At 37.5% G+C, this 24179-nt stretch overlaps 1 protein-coding gene across 49 annotated transcripts in view; it reads right to left on the minus strand.

The window, feature by feature from the left end:
- The window catches only part of casz1 (castor zinc finger 1), a 325550-nt gene that overhangs the window by 24012 nt on the left and 277359 nt on the right, over window positions 1-24179 (minus strand). For 31 of the 49 annotated variants that reach the window (XR_012398576.1, XM_073939087.1, XM_073939106.1 and 28 more), the window contains 6 exons: window positions 23076-23639; window positions 13001-13880; window positions 12019-12084; window positions 8185-8275; window positions 2654-2818; window positions 1097-1269 (listed from right to left, as the gene is read on the minus strand). Coding sequence is in view for 48 of the 49 variants with exons in the window: in XM_073939102.1 (XP_073795203.1) it covers window positions 1097-1269; window positions 2654-2818; window positions 8185-8275; window positions 12019-12084; window positions 13001-13880; window positions 23076-23639 (1939 nt within the window). In the remaining variant the exon portion in view is untranslated. The remainder of the gene's footprint in view (window positions 1-1096; window positions 1270-2653; window positions 2819-8184; window positions 8276-12018; window positions 12085-13000; window positions 13881-23075; window positions 23640-24179) is intronic. The other 18 variants (XM_073939115.1, XM_073939094.1, XM_073939116.1 and 15 more) reach the window with 1 other exon arrangement.

Consider the following 24179-nt stretch of genomic DNA (forward strand, 5'->3'; position numbering starts at 1 on the left):
ATTTAAGGCGGGCAGTTAAGGGAGTATTTGGCCTTGTAGTGCAGTTATTTTGGTTTTGATTTAATTTAGTCCTGTTTCACCTAGCACTCACATTTTTTAGAACCTTCAGATAAAAAATAGCAATCAATTATTGAATCAATAAACCAAACAATAAATTTGTTTGTCTGTATTAGTAGTTGAAATCTCCTTAAGAATAGATGGAGAAAAAAAAAAGAAAGGTTTACAGGATGATTCACCCAAACATGACAATCATATCATCATTTACTCACTCTTCACTTGTTCAACACCTACTTGAGTTAATTTCTTCTGTTCAATGCAAACTAAGACATTTTGAAAATTGCTGGTAGCTGGCACCCATTGACATCCTCAGTCCTTTTCTTCCCCATTATGGAAGTTGATGGGTGCCGGCAATCAGAATTCTTCAAAATATCTTTGTTTGTGTTAAACAGAAGAAAAACATCTCATAAAGGTTTAAAACCACATGAGGGAGAGTAAATAACGAGCTCATTTTTCATTTTGGGTAAACAATCTCTATGAGCATTCTGTCCTTTTTATAGCTGCATCTTGTGAGGTGTGTCCAGTTTTATGTTCATCTAGATGTCTTCATATTTCTGTGCACCAGATCCACTTTTATTTAGAAGTAGATCCATTTCATAGATGGTGTGCACCAATGTTTGGATGCCAAGCGAACCATTCATTTATTCATTTTCTTTTCTGCGTTGTCCCTTTATTAATCAGCCACAGTGGAATGGACTACCAACTTATCCAGCATGTGTTTTACGCAGCGGATGCCCTTCCAGCTGCAGCCTTGTGCTGGGAAACACCCATACACTCTTGCAGTCACACCCACACATACACTACGGCCAACTTAGCTTTTTCAGTTAACCTATACCACATATCTTTGGACTATGGGGGAAACCGGAGCACCCGGAGGAAACCCACTCCAACACAAAAATGCTAACTGGCCCAGCTGAGGTTCGAACCAGCGACCTTCTTGCTGTGAGGTGACAGCGCTACCCATTGTGCCACTGTGTCGCCCACCAAGTGACAACATTAATGAAAATATCACTGTTTTTTTAATCAAAGCCCATCATACCTGCAGTGGAAGTGGGTGGTCTTCTGTGCGTAGAACTGGCACCCGACCGTCCCGCAATCTTCAACGGCACGAAACCTCTGGAAGCCATCATTGATCAGCTGTGCATTTTTCTTATGGAAGTTCTCATGAGTCATGACATCAGAAGTGCTTGTGTACACCTTGTTGCAGGCCACCTGACAGACAGGAAATAAATAAAAAAGCGCTTTCGTGAGGCAAAGCGTGTGCACGGCTTGGAAGTAAACACCATGTGTGAGTTTCAGTTTGTTGAAAAATGCTCAGTATGAGAAGCGTGGCTTGGTGCTTGAGCTCTTGTAGTCTGCAGGGACATAAAAACAACAACTCGAGATGCGACACAAAAATAGCTCAGTTTGGCGATGAACTCAATGTGGGGAGCAAAGAAACGGGTGACCTAAAAAATGAACAGGAAACATTGTCTCAAGATCTGAGCTTTGTTAAAAACGTACTCTTGAGACAACAACGCATAAAATATGAAACGCGAAGCCTTTACCCGAAAAAACAGGTGTGCGTTTCATGAAAACAGCTTCAAAGAGATAAAAGACAGGACTACTCTTTTTTGTGTGTCTGCGTGATTTGTGATATGTGGCACGCAAAAGCAGCATGGTGAGGTGGTGTGTGGTTGAAACCTTCTTCCATTTAAGGTTTTAAGTGTGTATTAGAGGACTCTGTTTTAGTGGGAGAGTCAAGGGGGGGCAGACTGTCACTTCGGTTTGAAAGGCTATGTTACTCAACAGCAGCGCTCAGGAGCCTTCTGGGCAGCAGACAAACGTGAACTAATGTTTGAATTAAAACCCGCAATTGTATATCATCTCTGGCACTTTTCACCCGTGCAACTTGGCCATATTCAGGCAAACAATGAAAAAAATGCCACTCTGCTTTTTCTCCGTAAATCAGGAGAACGGGTGCCAACATCTGCCTGTTCTCACTGCTGTTAAAACAAGACCTGAAACGTCTAATAACAATCACGCTGTTAGGGAAAAGAGAGAGGGGGAATATATCTTAAGTCACGAGCCACCGTTGCCTTCCGTGACAAAGCGTTCAGCTCAAAAGTGACACCTTGAAAGTAAGCAGATGTAAAGAATTAAACAGATCTGGTGGGAAATAATCTTTAACTTGCCACTTGGTACTAAAAGGTGAAAAGTGTTGAGTTCATGTAAACATCTAACTGAATTTGATCCATGCCAATTAAGGAGTGAGGGAGAAAGAGGACAATGGGGACACATGCTGTTCATCTAGGTCCTTTTTATTTATTGATTCTGACACATTCTATCCTATGAACAAAAAAAGTTCTCATATAGACTCCAAGAGGAAGAACTTTAACGTCGATATAGATCATTTGTGCTATTCTGCCAGTAATTTTGATTTCTTTTTGGTAAACTCCCCTATGGTGCGTCAATCACCATGTTTTCTTTAATAAACTATTTGTCCCCGAATCCTGTACTAGCAGAGGAACTTATATTTGCATGTTCCTGTATGAAGGTGATCGTGCACTTTTTTTTTTTTTTTTTTTGCAAGCTAGGGGATTTTGCTGTGGTTTACCTGCATACAGTGGTAGTGGGTACTCTTGCCGTTGAGATGACAGCCATGGTAGTACACACTACAGTCATCCAAAGGGCTGAAGCGCATGAATCCGTGCTGCAGGGAGTTGTCCCTCTTCTTATGCATGTTATAATGCCTTATCACATCCTGCTTACTGGTGAATCTCTGTAAACAACAGATACGCAGAGTTCATAAGGTGGGGGAGGTGGTGTGCAGGTTCCAAAGGAAACCAGCAATGAGGTATTTTATTACTCATGCAACAGCTGCAGAGCATTGCAGCAAATTGCAGCCAGGTGGGTGAATGGTGCACATCACTAGCAGCAGGTATAAATTCACTCTTCCATACTCACATTGCAGAACTTAAAGGGTTTGCTCATCCAAAATGAATCATCATTCCTACCCGTTAGACAACCAAAAAATGAAAGTATTTATAATGAAATCTCAGAGGCTTTGAGAAGTATGCTGACCCAAAACTCAAGCAATATATGCTAGAATGAAATGTGTTCATCATATACTACTGTACCAGTCTAGTTTGGAAGAGTTTTTTAAAAATGTTTTAAAAGAAGCCAATTCCAAAACTGCATTTATTTGATTAAAAATACAGTTAAATTGTGAAATATTATTGGAATTTTAAATAACTTTTTTCTTATTGAATGTAGTTTCAAATTTAATATATTCCGGTGCGTTAAAGCTGTATTTTTATCATCATTATTTCAGTATTCAGTGTCACAATATCCTTCAGAAATTATTATATGATGATTTATTGTGACAAAATCATCTCTTTTTGGAAAAAAAGTGCATCATTTTCTACAAGCACTCTTTACGATAACATTTTGTTATATGGTGGAGTAGAGAATATGTTGGACTCCCACACCAAACATTTGTTTTTAATCTTGGTCTATCTGGCAAAGAAATGTACACTTTTATTGTGGTCATCTCCTCAGGTACCTTCTGTATGTACACTAGTTCCACTCAAGAAACCTATGACATACATCAAAAACCAGCTGACTTTTGGCAGCTATGGACACCTTTTTGGCATTACATTAATACTTTTTCCAGCTTTTCTATTCTATGGTGTATATTTTAGCTTCTAGCCGGACTGTATTATCATGTTCGCTTGATTGTATATTTCCTATTTTTTCCTAGTGTATAGGTGAGATTGTATTTGTACTGTATGTGCTGATATATTAAAACAACCAACGAATATAATATGATAATATGATGATTTGCTGTTCTATTATGAGTTAAAATCTCAAGGAAAAATTAAACTTTATAGTAATATGGAAACTGATACACTTTTTAAAAAACAATAAGCTTTTATTTGTGACCTTTTGTATTGTATTTACCTTGATTAAAACACATTTTTAATGTTTTTGGCATCAGAGTTTGACGGAAATCTCTCAGGTTTTGGTTAAATACCTTCCTTTGTGTTCTGAAAATGTATTAATTTCTCATGGGTTTGATAAAATGACAGAATTTCTGAAAAGTGAAAGAGTTTAAAGAGGGCATTTGTTTTGGAGTGTGCTTCAGAAACTCCACATCCGCACGATGACTCAAATATGACTTTGTAGTATTTTCCAAGCTCACATGATGTTTGAATCTGTGCATAATTTGCTGCTTAAAGACGTTTCTGAGCTAGACTGTTTATTACGTTTTATTTCACCATTTCTAATTAAGATGGATCACTTGACATGCGAGATCACAGTTGTGATATTCTCTGCTTCTGAAAAACCATGTTCCATGCAGATGGTTTTGGAACGTGCACGGGGAAAAGACAGCAAACAAACAAACAAGGCAACCAAAAAATGTTTCTCTTTTAATTCCCATCTGAGATACGATTCCATTTTTAATTAAAGTATTAAAGCACAGTTTTGTGCAGGGTTAGACGATAATAATGAGGAAATATGCTAAAATACCCCTCCTCAAAATTAAAATCTCCTACACCGCGGAGCAGTCTGAAAGAGAGGGAGAAAAATAACAAAGCGATGCAAGGGAAAAAACCTCACTCTTGAGAGATCAGGGCAACCAAATCTGCAGTAATTGGGCTTGAGCTAATATTACAGGAACTGAAACAAGAGTAGCTGAAATCAATGAGCCTCTTCCAACGTAAATCCATATTTTCTACATAAATGAGCAACAGGAGAAATAATAATATGACAAAAACATCCACAAAACCTCACTGCCCATCTGTGAAGCTTATCTTACAGGGTAATAATAAATAAAGATATATATAAATACACAAAGATAAATACTTAAATCTCGACTATATATAGCGCTACGTTTCCACTTCTGCTTTAAATGAAGAGAACTGCATTTATATGATATATGAGCCAATGTCCAACAAATGGCGATGACAGGTATTTGGGATGTCGACAAACAAATAAAAGGAGATACTGATCTAGATCCGGCCACACTGAGCGGAAAACAGCAGGAAATTGTATCAGTTGTGGCTCTGTAGTTAGTCGTGTGGACATTTATTTTCGGATTCCCATCGCATTGCAGGTTGGCCATGAAAGGAGAGGCAGGGCCGGTATAGAGTGGAGCAAACGCTGGCAACCACAGGATAATATTCCAGCACTGTGTCATGTAACATTTTAATGACTTATCAATTCCAAAAACAAGTTCATCTGAGCCTCACCTTTCTGCTGGCCTGCGCACATCCTCCTGTGTGACTAAACTAAAGTGCCAAGAGTCACTGACGTCTGTTCATCAACAGGAATATTCCAGAATTAATCTGAATTTGGTCAATCTGATCTGAATAAGGCGCTAAATCAGATTTATAGGCTAAGCCTATGTAATGTTTACAGTGGCATCTTTTTATTATTATTATTTTTTTTATTATTTATGCATTTGGTTAACTTATGTCTAAAGTGACTAACTTTACAGATTATTCTGTGAATTGACACCATGACCTGTTGACTGTCTAAAGGATTAGTTAAACCAGAAATATACATTTTGTAAGTCAATTGTTTATTCCCCTCAACCTCAAGTTGCTTCAAACTGCTTCTTACTTTTGTTGAACACTGCAAAACTATTTAGACTTTTATTTATTGTAGAAAAAAATTAACCAAAAAAAAAACAAAAAAAAAACAAGTAGCATTTTCTAGACAAGTAAATGTTTTGTCTTATTTTCAGAACAAAAAAGTCAAAATTATTTGAGTTTCTCCTTAAATCAACCTAAATAATCTGCCAGTAGGGCGAGCAAAATAAACTTGTTTTTAGATTATTTTGTTTACACCACTGGTATATTGTTTTGTTTGTTTACTATAGAAGTCAGTAAGCAGATAGTTGAGTGGTAAAACCACAAAAGTTTTGTTACCGACATTCTTTAGAATGTCTTTGTCTTTTGTGTTCTGCTGAAGAAAAAATCAAACAGGTTTGAAATGGCATGAGGATATACGCAAATCATAACATAATTCCCATTTTTGGGTTAACATAACTTTTGAGCTCCATCCATGCACTGCAAAAAATACTTTTCTTACTCAGACTTTTACTCTTCTTTTTGGTAATAAAATATCCAATTTTCTAGACAAGTAAAATATTTTTGTTTTCATTAATAATTAACAAATTAAGTTAAAACCAGACAAAATAATCTGCCAATGAGGTAAGTAAAGTGACCTGATTTCAAACTGAAACTGATATAGATTATTTTGCTTATTTTGAGGGGAAAAAAATACTTAATTTAGATTTTCTTTTTCAATATATATATATATATATATATATATTTGGAATTTGTAGATATTTGGACTAGAAACAAGACAAAAAAGGTAAAAAATATTTATATAATTATTATTATGCTTACATAATTATTTTTTATTAGCTAAAGATTTTACTAGGGTCATTTAAATTATGGTTATATAATATTAGATTTTCTTACTAACATTTTACAAACTTTTAGTGGATTTTTAAAAGTATAAAAATAAATGTTTAAGCTGAATATTGACATCCGCAAATGATCTGTATGTACAATGGTGTCAATGAATTGTTAAGCAATGCAAGTTCCACAAAGTGGACGTCTTCAAAGGGCCGTTTCAGCCAGCTCTGCTTCCAGTTTGAGGAATTGTTCTTGAATAACAAGAGGCAGCCTGCTGGGCTGAATAAGTCTCTTTTAGATGCAACAGCTGCCCTGTTGTCTTCAGCAGGATTCCTGGATGTTTATAATGAAAAATGTAATCAGATGATTAAAAATGAAGTGGGAGATTATGACTAGAGAGGACTTGATAAAGAAAAGACGGAGCGCCTCTCGTTGCGGGAGGATTTTTGATGTCTTCGACAAATGCGCCCGTCTTTGCCTGCTCTTTTCCACCATATGCGCGTGAGCCGCTGCTGTCTGTGTTCTGATCTGCTTAATGCTGATTTTGCTGTGCTGAACATGACAACTCTGGGGACATGGATCAGATTAATAATGTGAAAGGGGATTATGAGTGGCCCAAGAGTATTAGCAGATGTCCTTAGGAAGAAAAAGGAGGCATCTTTTGAAAGTATTTGCCATTAACCATGAAAAAAACGACAGGCCATTGTCTGTTTGATTGAGTTTTAAGAAATAGCCCTCATCTATCTAAACCTGTTAAGCTAGTAGGTTGCCAAGATAAAAGCCTTGCCTGTAAGGTTTTGTTTGGCTGTTTCCTTGTGTGTGCCCTAGCACACTTCAATCATTTCTTCTAACAGTTATCTTCCTTTCCTGTCAGGAAGTGATGGGAAAAGTGTGAAGGTGAGCTTTAAAACTGTGTTGTGACACTCTTTGCATTATGCGGGTGTCCTTACAGAAGCCGGGAGCTTTGATTTGAAGCAGTAAAGAATAAATGTAATGCTGATGTGAGTTGAACCATCTCATTAATCATCAAAAAGAGGAAAAGACACCCACTAAAGCAAAATAATAATAATAATAAATCAAATAAATAAAAGAAAATTACTAAATTAAGAGTATGGGGTTCTTCTATATAGGTCCGATAACATTTTTTCCAAACGTCAAATAAGAAATATCCTAATGTTTAAAATATCAATAGTTTCATATAAATGTATATTTCTCTATTTAATTTTATTTATAATAAATATTTAGTATTTTAATATGAATAAACAAACAATAAATCCATTGTTATTTGTGTCTACTGTAAGTTAAAGCTTTAATAAATAATTTAATACATGAATTACAAACAAAACAACAACAACAAAAAATCCCTGAACTTCACGTCAATATTATTAAAGTGTTTCGCAATAATAATAAGTTGTGTTGTGTGCTTCTTAAAGAGACAGTTCACTCAAAATGCAATATTCTATCATCATTTACTCACCCTTGACTTGTTTAAAACCTATTTGACTGTTTGTTTATAGTACTATAGAAGTCAATGGTTGCAGGTTTTCAACCTTCTTCAAAATATCTTCTTTTCAACAGAAAAAAACGGTGAGTAAATAGTGAGTAAGCATTTTGATTTTTTAATATCGCTTTAAAGCAATGGTTAATAAGTGGCTTGTGATTTTACTTTCACTCATCATTTATGACCTCTGCGTGCATATATATATTTCTCACTCACCTGATAGTTACATTCGGGGTCCATGCAGTGATAATGCTCTCTGTACTGGTATGCACAGTGCACATGGCCACAGTGTTGGCTCCCAGAGAACCTACAAAGACACAGAAACACCACATTTGTTAGTATGGCCAAGCATTCGGCATCCAAACATTATTATCATATTGAAGTCAAAGATAAACACGATTTCAGAAACAGCAAATGAGATAAAGCGATCGTTTTCAAAGAGCAAAAAAATCAGCGCTTACTGAAACGGCATTTGGCTATTTCTATGCCATATACCAAACCTCTAACAATGTGGGGGCTGATCTTGAAAGGGCAATTTAGCCTTTTATCTCCGCTTGATAGATGCCCTAACACTGACAGAGTCATCTTCACGGAGCTCAGAGTCATTACCAAGAACTATAAACACATAGAGAAAACAGGGCCTACGCTTCCTCGACCATACGATTGCAATTCACTCTCCAGCCACAGCAATCTCCACCAAATTAGTTCCATTGCCTTCAAAGGCAGCAGGTAGACTCTTATTAAACTGTAACCCCCGACATAATTCACTCATTTGCTCGTGCTTTAAGCCCTGCCAAATCAGCGTTGGGCTCTCCAGGTTAACAGCCTATGCTTTAATCAGGGAAAGGTTAGGCCTAATAGAAAGGTTTGAGTGTGTCTCTGCGCGGCTTCCTCCTCTTCACTCTCGACTGACTCGCCTGGTCTTCCGCGGATTGGCGGCGCTTTAAAGAGGCACATTTCCTGAGTGTTTACAGGCTGATTATAACCCTGACGATGATGACTGTTAAAAACCTCCAATTACAGCTCAAAACACACAAATAAACATTCGCACCGCTGCTGCCAAGAGCACCATCTGCTGAAGTAGAGAAAAAGCTAAGTAATTTTTTTTTTCTTCCCCCTACTGCCTGGATTATCCCAAGACTGCTTTTACAAATCACTTTGCTGAGTTCATTAAGCTAATTGAATGGCGAATCCACTACCTGCTAAACGTGGGTGGTGTTCTGAAGGGCTAGAGAGGTGGCAGGCGCTTAAGGTGGTTTCACTTGCTTCTTAAAGGGACAGTTCACCCAAAATGGAATATTCTGTCATCATTTCACTTGTTAAAAACCTATTTGAATATGTGTTTATAATACTATGGAAGTCAATACAGGTTTCTTCAAATATATTCTTTTGTGTTCACACACAAAAAACAAATGATGAGTAAATTATAAATAAAACATTTTTGGGTGAGCTATCGCTTTAAAGGAATGGTTCACCTGAATATGACTGTTTACCAAACTACATGTCCAAACCCCTTTGATATTCAAGCTTTCAAACTATTTCAATTTTTTGTGTTTGTGTGCTGGTCTGAGCATTGGCCCTAGTAGTTCACAGCACACTAAAAAAAAAAATGATTCAAGAATTTTGCCTAACACAGAGGATCCGTCTTATTCGAAACATAATGGTATTTACATTTTGATTTTGTTTTACCTCAGAAGTATTGTTTTTATCTCAGATATGTTTGAATACCATAATGATTTTCAGAAGCATTTTTTTCCTTTTACCTTTGTTGCATTTTTATAATGGCCTTATTAAGTGCATTTGCATTGTCTTTTATGTCAAACACTTTAATGAAACCAATTACTCTCTAAACCGAGCAATCTGAAAACTTCAAACTGTTACGAATAAAATATAATCATCAAACTTTTAGAAACTGTATTATACAGTTAAAGGTTCCATGAAGTGCTTTGAAATGTGCATTTTTAGCCAATATTTGATGTGATCTCAATTGAAAAAATGAAGAGAGGGTGGAACGTAGAGTATCCCCTCCCCTTTTTAAAAAGTAGCCAATAACATTTAGTTTTTTTACAGCTCTGCCAGTGAGAGTGGTTGAGCTCAAGCATATCAAATGAGAAGCATCTTGAAGGGGGCGGGACATGTCAGGCACTAGAGAGCATTTGATTGGTCGAGTTTTGATGAGAAACTGAAGTATGAGGTGATGTAAAAAAATTAATTTATTTAGGTGTAAGTGACAAACTGAAAGGTTTACATGTTTACATCGGTTTTATATCTCATAAAACTTTTGTCACCGTGTTGGAGCACACCAACAAATAGATGTGCCTAAAACTAACAGACTAAAAATTATTCTTATTTTTTTTATTTCATGGAACTTTTAAAAGAAAAGCATGTCAAAAATAAATAAATGTTATGTCAAAAATACAAATTTGTATGGCGACATGGCTATACATTTAGTTTAATTGTGCGTTTATTTTATTTGTGGGTTAATTTTTCTATATTATGGTTAACAATCAACCCTGGTTAATAAAGTAGGTGAAGGAATGTTCATGTTTTTTAACTGAAAACTACTGTACTACTTTACAAAGGAGATAACAGCACAGGCTGTAGTATGGTATATCTCACACTGGTAGAACTGCACGTGTTAAACTCACCCACCATTAGCAGCCCCTCTGCGTCGCACTCAAACACTCCCGGCCCTGTGTACACAAAACCCCCCTGGGATGGCAGCCCACCCCAGCTGTATCACTTTGCCTCTGGACAATTCCCACTTGCCGCGTCAGGGGGCTAATGGGCCACGTTGCTATTCAGCGGCGGATTAAATATTAATATCACCACGATACAGAGATTGCCGCACATCTCCCGTTACAATAGAGACACGCCGATCAAAGTTTGGCGCAATGGTGGGTACATAAAAGCATTTAGGAGGGAAAACAGTGACTAAACACTACCAGGGAAGCTCTTTAAACATCAAACCGTGGCAGAGCGAGGAGATAAAGAACTTTTTCCCCTTTTGTGGGGGGGGGGGGGAGGTGGGTGTAGACAAGTTTACAAAGCTGCTTTTTAGCACGACTGTTCTCTCATTAGCGTAGATGCTCCCCCCCCATCCTTCAACAACCCCCCAATACACCAGGCTGCATTTGCCCTTTTTATGAGTCCTCATTTTTCTTTTTTCCCCTCCTCTCTTTCCTTTCTTTTTTTTCCCAACACGGAAATTGAAACTGTATCTGGGCTTATCTACTGCCTCCCCGCGCATCAACTGCCGAGATGTTTAGACAAATTTTATGCATTATGCAGTGCAAATATCAAAACAGTTCTTGGCAGTGCCAGCAGAAGCCTCATTAAAAATTCCTTAATTAAATCTTCTTGCAAAATGTAATCAGTCCAAGGAGGGTTTTTGTGTGTGCACAAGGATGTGTGTGTGTCTGTTAGTGCCAGGGCTTTGATTTGTGGCCTTCATGTTACGGCTTGGGAGAGTAATCATTAACGCCAAAGCCACTTTGCCTTTTGAAACGCGCCTTTTTCTCTCTTTAAGGCTAGAATAAATAAACAAATGATAATCACCTTTCTACTGGCGCGACAAAAGGGAACAGAAGCCGATATTAGAGTGCGCTGCATCTATCTCAGCGCTTTGTCTGCATTTGCGAGTGCCTGTCATTTAGTTGATTCAGTATCTTCATTTGAAGTGCAGATATTACAAATGAAAGTCTCAACTATCTGTGCAGTCATGCCTGACGACACACAGGCACACGCGCAGGGCAGTCTGATGTGTCCGATGTTTTTGCAAACATTTCATGCTGTTTGCTTAAGATTTCACGGAGTTCAGCTTTGGCGCTGGCAGGGAATCTGACACCGGGAGGAAAAAATTACTCACTTTCCAGCCTTTAATTCAATTAATTTTCCTTAGTCCATAAACCTGGCGTGCTTACACGTAATTTATCGTCCGCACAGAAAGTGTGTTTTCGCAAATCTACGTCCTACTTTATTAAAGCCTAATATATGTCCTCGATTAAGGAATGTTGTCGTGAAGTTTTGTGAGGGTAAGGATTTGCATACCTAGCGATATATTTCTGGTACACGTTGACGTCCTCTGTGGCAGGTTTCTCTGGAGGAAGGCCATTCCTATGATAGCATGAAAAAAAAAAAAAGGATTAATGGTCCGCATTCCATCAGTAATAAAAACAAACTGAAGCAGTATTACTTATGAGCCATTTCAAAGTTCGGGCTATCAATATACATTTTCTTCGATGGAGTAGCGATTTGGTTCCGGAATGAATCAGGGAGGTATATACGCAAGCTTTGATGCATGGCCTCCCAACAATGAAACACAGAGGGGGGAAGGAAAAAATGTTTTTGAATGTATAAATTATTTATGTGCGTTTTTGGAGAGAGTACAAATCCAAAGATGACGGTGTGTGCTGAGTGTCAGAAAATGGCTGTGTGCATTTTATTTCGTTTGATTGGCCCTTGTATGAGGGATGACTTCAGCTTTTAGGACATCCTGTTTTAAAAACATGCTCATTGATTTTCCAGTTACTTGAAAGTCTGGGGTTTGGTGGCAGCGTTTGACTTAACATCCCACCTTCATCGAATAAGCACTTTAAGGGAGGAATTCCAAATGGAACGCATTATAGTCTGGATGAAGCATTTTGTATACAAGGTGGCAGCAGTTCAGCAGCACTAACTCAGGACTAAAAACATGAGCAGCTCCAGCAGGGGATGACCTGGGGTTAATCTGCCTCTTTAGGGGTGGTTCTGAAAACAAATCACTCTATGTGTGTGTGCCTGCTCATGTCCACACTGCCGGCCGGTCGAGGAGAACAGCCTTGAGGTTCTTGCTAACCTGAACTACTGACAAGGTCAAGGCAACTCATCAAGAGTTCCAACCAAGACCCTACAAACTTGTGACCTGACTTTAAAGCAAATGTTGGTCTTCTGACCTCAACAAATCTCCACAAATCTCTCGAAAGCTAGCCTTTGGTGCAATTACAGGCAATTTTGATAAAACATTTGATGTCATTTTCAAACACCGCCTTACTTGACTGAGGAAACGGTTCCAGTAGTGATGGAGTCAGTCTTAGAGAAGCTGGACTTCATGAAGTCAGTGTTAAAACCTAGGTGTCCCTCCTGGTCCATGGGCAACCCAGGAGGTCCCACGACTCCAGCGGGAGCAGCTGTATTGATGACTGGTGGTCCTGGGGTCCCTGCCGTTGCTGGGAGAACACTAGACAGGACCGGAGGATCGACTTTCCCAGGAATAAGCTTTTGTATGTTTCGTATATCATACTTTGACGGTCTGCCGACTTTTCCGGTCTTAAACGCGATGGCGCCACCCATATCAGGGTTGCCCTCTCCTGGTTTAAAGAGATGCAGGAATTTGACGTTCTCCAAGTCATACTTGGAGGGCCGCTTGTAGGAATTGCCATTTTGCTCTCTGAGACTCTCGCCCATTTTCAGCTTCTGGATGAAGTAATCATACTTGGATGCACGGGATGCCAAGTTCTGTATGTGTGACTGGTTGGTTGGGGCTGGGTTAAGTGAGCTTTGTTTGTGGTCCATTCCAGGCGGAAATATCTGTCCCTCTGACCCTGCGGTGAGGGTCGGCTGGATGAGGGCAGCGCTCTTTTCTGGTGTCAATGTCATTTTGGAGTTGAGCACTTCAGGCTTGGTGTGCACAGGCCAGGGCAGTGTCTCCCCGGCCTTTAGCTTGCGGATGTACTCCTCATACTTGGAGAATCGAGCTCGACGGGTGGCCTCCTCGCTGCTCAGGGAGGAGGGATCTGAGGTAGCTGCTTTCAGCTTCTCAAAGCTGATCTTCTTGGCCAGCTCATCCCGAACCTGCTGGTCATCATAGCCAAACATGTTTAGGAACTCATTCATGGTGTTGGCGGCGTAGTCGCGTAGTGCAGAGGAATCTCCTATACAAAAATACAAAGACAAACAGTTGGAGACACTTCATTCATGAGAAAGAATTGGAGCATAAGCACTTTTTGTTTTAATATGTTTCTTGTTCTCGAATAAAAAAAGATGCAATAAGTGACATCTAGGCCCAGTAATAAGGACAAAATTAGGTAGAGGTGTAGTTTAATTGGTAAAATGAATTCCGGACCATTAACTTTGATATAGGTCTGGAGGGAGATCAGATGCATGGGAGACTATTTAAGTTAAAAAGCTTCCCCTTATAAAGGCCAAATTACAGCTCTTTCAGAGTCTGTTTGTGCTTGAGAAAAGGACACAAACCCCTCTGGCACTGATGCACTTAGTTTTTGGCTCTGATATAGTGTTTACCACAGCAGATGAATGCAAAAAATCTCATCTTGTCTCAGTTTGTCTGTCAGGAGATCTACCCTGATACAAGAACATGGCTCCAGATGACAACTTCACAGAGGTGTCGGATAAACTCCCTCTCCACCCTGCCAGGACCCCTGCCCTCCAGCAGACCTTTTCTCCATTTATTTGATTGCCTTTTTCATTGCTGGGCAAATGAGACGGTTAGAGGTAACATTAGCCACAGCCATGGTAATTAATACTAAAATATTTCAGCTTTGGTCTCATATTTCTGTGTTATTGCTAAATCGGTCTCTCGCCCATGCTTTTCACATCTCCTTCTCAGCATGTAAAATAATCCCTAAATTTCCATTGCTGCATTGAGGCTAGTCCTAGCCGTGCAACATCAGTATGAAAGGTGATCTGGGAGATTGAAAGGGCATGAAAAATTTAAGAGAAATGTATCAGGTATTAGAGAGGAAACTCCCTACACTAGCTGTGCATCATTTTAGCAACTTCTGCTGTGTTTGAGCACTTAATTTCATCTCACGCTCAAAGGTTAGGGCTTTGTGGTCCCAACAGCTCTCACATTTTTTCATTTCATCGCTGTCATGGACTATTGCGATCAACATTACCAAATAGCGCACAAATGAGGATTGACACTGTAGGTGTGAAATATATACCCAAGTAATTAATAATTAACATATTTTCTTTTTGTATATACATATCTATAAAATGACTAGGAAATGTGGTATAAGCTGCAACCACATGGGAATTTATGCCTCTAATGCTTTAGAAAGTCATTAGACACCAAAGTGTACCGTATTCATGAAAATGCCTGCTTCGTTTTGACAAAGTACACTCGTTTAATGTTAATTAGCCTCAATTTAATCACTGCTGAATCGTCCACAACAAAAAAAAAAAAACACTAACTATAAAAATAATGAGCTATTATTACTTACTGAAGGATATTTAGCGCTACTGTACATATCCCCAGAACTAACTTTAGTTTGGCAGAGCAAGGCTTCAGTCATAAATTTGGCATCCAGCGACTGTATTTTTGTATAGGTCATGACTGCTTAGAGAGGTTTTGTCGGGTCATGTGATTTTACACAGCTTTAAAGTCAGGACATGCTCTTTAATCTGTGTCCCTGAACGTTTTCCAAGGGCAGCAATCAAAGACACTCCTGCTTTAGGTAATTTGACATATTTCATCTCTACCTTTTTTTCCAAACAGTTGGGAAACTCCCTTCGTTTTCTGACAGAAATCCCCGACTCTGACTGTTATTGGTCTAAGATTAGCATTGTAATTAGAGTCATAAGTCATCTGCAGGATTTGCAATCAATCTCAAATTTGCACTATGTTCTAAAGGGAAAGACCAGACACAAAATGATCCACTCAGCTGTCCTTCTTTCCATGGAATAAAAAGGTATTTAGCATTTTTATATTACATCCCCTTAAAATCCTGGTTGCCTTAAATTTTAAAACTGAATCAAATTAACCTTATGAGTCCATTGAACTTATGTCATGTTAAACTGACTTAAAACAGCTTTCGTAACTTACAAAATTAAGTTAGAACATGATTAACTTAGTTTAATAAGTAACACTGACTTAAAAACATATGCTATCAGGACTAATTGATCATACAATGTTTTACAGTGTATGAGTTGTTACAGGTTTCTTACATTTTTTTAAATATCTTTTTTTGTGTTCAACAGAAAAAGGTATGGGTGTTTAAACATAGTGAGTACATTTTCATTTTTGGGTGAACTATCGCTTTAAAGGAAACATATCTTGTTTAATCAATCTATCGGTATTAGAGACAATGTCAATTGTACTACACACAAGAAAAGTAATAGCAGTAGCAACAGTAGTAGCAGGTGGTAACAGTAGACAGGACGAGAAGTCTAGCATGCCAGCGGGCGGCTCTGTATGTGTTTAATAGACTATCAGTGTCAGGAGAATGATTGGACTTAAACTGCACACATTATGCCAGGACCTAAGAGGAGATAACCTTTTAAAACAGCATGTAAATGAGTTTTCCCCCCTCATCCTTATCTCACACGCTCCAAATGATGTCATGTGCGTGTGGTTGGAAAGCCATGGCTTTGGGGGAAAGGTACGATTTGCCTGGCTGAACTCCCAGCACTCTCTCTCTCTCTTTTCCTCATGTCACTGGAGAGTATAAAAAGAAGTGCTCCTAATCTCGCCACTTCATACTGGCAAATTCCAGCCTGTGACAAAGCCCTTGTCTGTGTTTGAGGCAATTAAGGTACATTTTTCTCTCGCTGTGTGTGATAACAAATGGGCATTATATTTCCTTTCTGCTGACCAAACATGGCCAGGCTGATTCTGTCTTCATGCGCTCCAGAGGGGGTGATGATAAAGAAATACATGTTAGATCTATATATATACTTATCAGGGGTCTATTGACAAGACTATTAAAGCTGCACACTTAAATAGACATTTCTGATGCTGAATTTTTTTATAATGTTCTAGCGCTCTCAAATTTCATTGTAAACATGGTATAATGTCAATAAAGGCTTTTGATTCTGATTCTGAAATAAACCCACTCAGTTTTGGACTATCAAACATGCATGCTTTTGATTTTAAGAAAATGGCAAAAGAGTCATTTGACTTCTTAAAAACTCCTTAAACATCAAAATATTTGAAAAGTTAATGATATTAGATTTAATTGATTAACAAATTTAGATTTAGATTTATCTTGTTATTCAATGTGGCTAAATTTACACTTTCAGTTTTGCTCTTTTTATTTTAGCCCCATAAAAAAATGAAAAATGCTACATTATTGCCGAATGAGCTATATGCACACAAACCGAATAGGGTATATGCCCAGCCAGCCTCAGCGCTTCCGGTCTTTCCATTATAAAATTGCCACATTTAAGGTCTGATTTTCTTGAAAAATCAGTGATCTTCACTGCCTGATAGATATACGATATAAAGTGGGTCTCAAACCAGACAAGAAGCGCTGCATTAAATTCTATTCCCCCACTTTAAAATATGACAGTTTATTTTACACCAGTATTATCAATGGATTTTCTGTGCTCGCCTGCTGATCCTGACCGCTCTAGTGGTTACACTAGCTTTCATCTCGATTTATGCTTGAAGAAATAAATGAATGCTTAAGTCTATTTAACTGAATGTATTTTAATTACATCCTAACATCAATGCTGGAAAAAGACCCTTATGAAATTGAAAATAGTCACATTAAAGATTTCACCGGAAGTTTATCAATGGCTGAAAAACACTAGCTGTGCATATACCCCATTTGAAGAGAATTTCCTGCAACAAATCTTCAAATTATATTCTTCATTTAGCAAAAATTAGTAAAATGATCCTTAATATTATTGGTTATTTTATGCAAAAATATATTTTGAGGAAATACAAACTCAAAATATGGTGAAATAAAATTAAGGTTCCATGTTCATTCAACATAACAGCTACTGTAATGAAAAATCCTGACCTGTACTTATTAAAGTTATGTATACACAAAGTAATCCCACTCAAATCCATTATATTTTGTGAAGTTTATTTATAAACTAATTTCAAGAGGATCACGTGCTTATGATTGCTTGCAGTCGGTCCCGCATTATTCAATTTATGATTCACCAATCAGACGATTACTACGCCACTAAAAATACCCTAAGTTCCATATAACAGCCATCTTCGTTTTGAAGAATCCCCCCTTCCACCCCTACTCCTCCTCCTTTCCTAGATGGGTGGCACGGTGGCCCAGTGATTAGCACTGTTGCCTCACAGCAAGAACGTCACTGGTTATAGTCCTTAACAAGCCAGCTGACATTTCTGTGCAGAGTTCACACGTTCTCACCGTGCTCATGTGGGTTTTCCCCGGGTTCCTCGGTTTCCTCCCACCGTCCAAAAACATGCAACTTAAGATAATTGACTAAACCAAATCGGCACCATAGACATGCTCCTAGTAAGTAGTTATCTCTAAAGAGCAATCACTATCTGTTCATTAGCTACTGCAACAGTAGCTAATGATCTACCTGAGCTCAAACTCCCCTCTCGCCTTGTAAACGGGAGGGAGCCCCAGGCTCGAGGATCTTATGAGCTCAGGACTCTCTCCCAGGACAGCATGCCAAACAAGCTTTATAATCAATCATCAGCTAAATGTGAACTCTTAAAAAATGATTAAACGTGTTTTGCTGACAAGTGGGTAAAAACTAGAGGTTTAATGTATAGTTAAAAAAGATTAATGACAATTAGTTAATATTTTGGGCCAGCACTGTGATCCTTAAAACGAGTATTTTAAATGTCAACAAATGAGCAAAATTTATAATAAAATGATTCTAAACATCAATATGTTGTATATTGCACTAAATTAGTGGGTGTCTTTTGCAATTCCAAAAAAATTTACCTCTTAAGGCCGAAGGTGTTTTTACATGCATTTTTTATTTCTCTTTGGTATTTGAGCTTATTGGAACCTAATTAGAATAAAAACCTAAAGATTATCTTTTGATATTATGTACTTTTAGAGAAAAATTCTGTCCATATATGTGGACTCGTAATCTGAATTTACATAAAACACTTTTTTCCTGACTGTTTTATAATGCATTTTTAACATAGATTTTTTTTTCTGAACAGTTTTGACTATCAGAGAGTAAAAACAACATTTTCCCATTTTGGACAGTTATAAAAATAGCTATAGAAAGCTAAATAGTTAAAAATAGTGTTTGGGACATTTCATATGCTGCAAAACAGTTGCAGGATGACACTGCAAGACTGTAACAAAATATAACACATTCAAAGTATTTTAAATAGCCACTTAAGAGCTAATATGTGCTGTCCACATATGTGCCCACTAAGCCCTAGGACAGGGGTGTTAAACTCAATTCCTGGAGGGCCGAAGCCCTGCACAGTTTAGTTCCAACCCTGCTCCAACACACTTACCTGTAGGTTTCAAACAAGCCTAAAGGACTCAATTAGTTTGATCAGGTGTGTTTAATTAGGGTTGGAACTAAACTGTGCAGAGCTGCGGCCCTTTTGGAACTGAGTTTGACACCTGTGCCCTAGGAGGTTTGCATGTTCTCCCCATGTTCGCGTGGGTTTACTCTGGGTGCTTCGGTTTCCCCCACAAGTCCAAAGACATGCAGTATAGGTAAATTGACTAAGCAAAATTGTCCATAGTGTGTGTGAGTGTGTGCAAAAGTGTGTGGGTGTTTCCTAATGTTGGGTTGCGGCTGGAAGAGCATCCACTGCATATAAACATGTGCTGGATAAGTAGGCGGTTCATTCCGCTGTGGCGATCCCTGATTAATAAAGGGACTAAGCAGAAAATGAATCAATGAAGAATAGCTAAACATAATCATACTTTTTATTTTACCAGTTTTTGTGGTAACACTTCACAATAATGTTGCAATAGTTTATGGATTTAATATGAACAAACAATAAACAATAGCTTTATTATAGTATTCATTTATCTTTATTAACTTGAGTTAATGGAAATAAAGTTGTTTATTGTTAGTTCATGTTAACTCACGGCAAATTAACTAATGTCAACAAGAACAACTTTGGATTTTAATAATGCATTAGTAAATGTTGAACCATGATTAATAAATGATTTACAAGTATTGTTCATTAAATACATTACCTACTAAAAGCTTATTGTAAATTGTGACCGTTTCTCAAATGAAAAATCTAATAAATCTAAACATATCATCATATGTGTAAAATGTAATATATATTGTTAAAAAAAAACTATTGAATATGTTTCACAATGCTGATATTTTCATATGATCTACTGCCCAGACTGGTTGCGAAGCATGGCATGCAATTGTCTGCTATGGGAAAGGCATTCTGTGATTTTATGCTGATAGGGATTCTGCTCAGTCCCCTGATGTGAGGAGTTAAATGTTTTGAAGGTCGCAGTTTCTCTCATTGATCTTGCGATGTTTGTTAATTACATTGTCACTGATGTTGTGAGAGATAATTAAGCCACTATGTTTATATGCATAATTATGTGCGCTCCGCATCAGCCTTTGAAAGACAGCAGCACGAGGGAAGAAAAAATATTTTAATTGTGAGCCGCTCGGTAACATGGCAGTATAGATGCCCTAGTTACAATCAACAAAGAGAGAGAGGAGGGAAAAACAACTCAAGACAAGAGTGGTGACTAATGTCTGTTCGCTGCACTCTTCAAACGCTTTTTCTTCATTCAGAGATGCAGAAGCTCAGCGGAAGCAAAGGTGTACAACACAAACACATATTTACAGACAGCTTTCTTTATGACCATAAAATAAAAGCAAAATGACTGATTAAAACCACAAAGCGCTCATGATTGCTGGAAATACTGCTTTTTCTGAGAAACTCTTGGCCTTGCTTCAGTAATGGAGGCCACAAGGTGATTCTACCGTAAGATTGAAAAACAAAAATGTAAAAAAAAGAAAGACTTTAACCCCAAAAAAAGCACCTGAATTCCGTAACTATCAGAAAAAAAGTGATATCTCTCATCTTCTACTGTAATCTAGCATAGTTTCTGTTTTGTTTTGTGTTTGTTATAAAGGATGGTTCACCCAAACATGTAAATTCTGTCATCGTGTACTCATCCTTTACTTGTTTCAAACCTTGAAAGATAGAAACAAACTCATAAAGTTTAAAACCACTTAAGGGTGAGTTGACTTTCAATACTGCAGTCTTCCTGAGGTTATCGGAGGTGAAAGTTCACACTGTTTGAGGTGGAAACTATGTCGGTTTCTGCAGATTTTTGCTTGCTTGTTGTCACACTGCGAAAGATGTCATGTTATCTAGATGTTCATGTTGCAAATACAGCATCGCTGAAAGTGGTCTTCTGATTTAGCTGCCACTCGTTGGGATTTTGCTTCACTCAAGACTCTTTGAATCTCTAGGATTTAATCTCCTGAACTGATAGAGACCTGGAGTCTTGGCAGAGCTGGTCTACTATGTAATTGTGTCCGGGTGGTAGCTACGTTTTGTGAGCTTATAGAAAATCAAAGAGTCAGAGTGTAATCCTGGGTGTAATATGAAGCTTAGCCGGCCTGCCAACACTCTTGGCCCCTCGGCTGCTGCACACATACATACAGAGCAGTCTTTATAAGCCTCTTCTAAAAATTAATTTCTTCATTTGGTTCCTTTTTTTTTTACCCAATGCAGACTTGTATATGTTTGCAGGTGGAAACAAATTGAGCCACTCTTTCATGTTATATCTATAGACTCTATTTCCAAGAACTGAGCTGTGTAGTTGTGGCCCTGTCAAAGTGTTACTGTAATTATGCTTGCAAAGCACACAGGTAAAATAAGACCTGTGAAAACTGAGATGGTAAGCCTTTGAGGAGAGATTTTATCTTGGTTATGCACACTTTGTTTTGGCTACACACACAAAAAAACACTAAACAATGTGATCTAATTAGTATTCATAGGCATTTGTGCAATGCACCAAATGCAGTTCTTTGTTTTTTTCCAGATATTAAAATGCACAAAAGAGATACAATTGTAGTTTTAGTAAAATATTTAATTATTATTGTTTCTTTTTTGCTTTTTATTTTTTTGTCATTTTTGTGATTTGTAGTTTTTTATGACATATTTATTAATATATAATACAAGCTTTTATATATATATATATATATATATATATATATATATATATATATATATATATATATATATATATATATATATATATATATATATATATAAGTAAAATAATTAAATCTAAAACAAACGTTTTTTGCATCTAAACTTTTCATATTTAGTTGAAGACAGAATTATTGGCTCCTCTTTTTCTTTTTTAAATATTTCCCAAATTATGTATATCAGAGCAAGGAAATTTTCACAGTATGTCTGATAATATATTTTCTTCTGGAGGAAGTATAATTTGTTTTATTTTGGCAAGAATAAAAGCAGCTTTTAATTTTTTAAAAACCATTTTAAGGTAATTTAATTATTAGCCCCTTTAAGCAATTTTTTTCAATAGTCTACAGAACAAACCATTATACAATAACTTGCCTAATTACCCTAACCTGCCTAGTTAACCTAATTAAACTTGTTAAACCATTAAATGTCACTTTAATCTGTTCAGAAGTGTCTTGAAAAATATCAAGTCAAATATTATTTACTGTCATCATGACAAAGATAAAATAAAACTATTATGTTTAGAAATGTATTGAAAAGAAATCTTCTCTCTGTTAAACAAATTGGGAAAAAATAAACAGGGGTCTAATAATTCAGGGGGGCTATTAGATCTGACTTCCACTTATGAAACAAAATCACATATATTGTATTATAAATATTTTATTATTTAATTTTTATGTCATAAAAACAACAAAATCACAAAAATAATAAATAAACAAAAAGCAAGAAAGAAAGAATAATAATAAAATACTTTACTAAAAATACAATTGTATCTCATTTGTGCATATTAATATCTGGAATAATATCTTAATATCTAAAACTAAGAGTAAAATTATTTTATTAAGAAAATATTGGAAATAAAATTATTTTGTCAATTATTTTAGGCAAAAATGGCTTTAGTTACCTATAATAATCTTGGACTTACAATATCTAAAATGCAAAGGCTAAAAACATTGAGATTTTTAGAATAAAATCCTAAAATGCAAAATATATTGTATTAAGAAATATATATTTATTAAATAAACACAGAAATCTCTTTATTTACTGTGAAACCTCAAAGATGATTTTGTTCTGTGTAGCTGCAAATATTTGTTTCAAAATGTTTGTCTATTTTATATTGTCAAAACTCCGATATTTTATATTTCTACCTAAAAATATGTGTGTAAATGTTACATACAAATACTAATAGCATCATCCTAAAAGAAAAAGGTGCTACCTGGTGGGGTGAAGGGGGCTGGGCGAGGAGGGGCTTCAGTGGTGGGCTGGAAGCTGTCATCTTTGCGTGGACTGCCTTCTGAGTCCTCGTGATAACTGCCCTCGTGAGAGCCGGGCATGGTGTCTGCTTCTTCTGCGTTGTCTTCTTCATCGCTGCAGCCTTTGGGCTGTACCATGTACACACCCTCAGGGGGACCATCTTCTCCGTTGTTGGGTTTGAGTACTCTGTGCTCCACCCCTTCTAAACACTGCGGATCCTCTCCGTACTCTCCATTCACCCACTTCTCAATGGCCTCGCGCCGCTTCTGGTCCTCCTCCAGGCTCTGAGTGAGAGTCAGGCCCTCTGGGAAGTCACTTTCAGGCCTGTCGCCCTCATCATAGTGCAAGCTGCCCCGCTCGCTGTTGTCCACTAGGTCTGAGTCTCCCTCGGCATTCTGGGAACTGCCGTCGTATACCACCTGCCGGCTAAGCTTGGCACAGATCGCATTCAGTTTTAGGCCACCTTTCCTTTTGGCGGCCATCGTGGATTTTCCTGAGGTCTTTTCAGTGCATAAACTCCTCTCAGCTGTTGATGAAAAAGACAAAAGAGAAAGAAAAATTGCGATTGAAAACCTGATTCAAAGAAGTCTTTCACAGGGTTTGTTTAATGATCACTTATCACCAGTTTAATGTTAACAGTTGCACCATTCTTAAATACTCCAAGCTAACCCCAAAGCCTCTCTCTCTCTCTCTCTAAAAACCGCAAACCTGTTTAACTGAGTGCATTTTTAATAAGTTTTTGTTTGCTGTTGCTCTTGGATACACATTGGCACTCCTCTACTATCACAATAGAAAGTTAAAAGAAAGCTTGGCTTGTGCACGCTGCAGATTCAGTCATTCACACCTATGAGAGAAGGTGAGAAAGGGAACAAGAAAAATAGCTCTACCTACAAACCAAGAAGAAAAACTAGATCTCAATCAGACCCCCAAGAGTGAGTCAAGCCTTCGCTACAGTGAGATTTAATCCTGTACATGACAGCAGAGCAGAAACAACCTGACTCTAAAGACTCCCTCTTTAGCTAAAGAGGCCTAGCGTCCTGCCAATGTGAGCATAAATTCTGTAAAC

Source organism: Danio rerio, chromosome 23, assembly GCF_049306965.1.
Source record: "Danio rerio strain Tuebingen ecotype United States chromosome 23, GRCz12tu, whole genome shotgun sequence".
Classification (NCBI taxonomy): domain Eukaryota; kingdom Metazoa; phylum Chordata; class Actinopteri; order Cypriniformes; family Danionidae; genus Danio; species Danio rerio.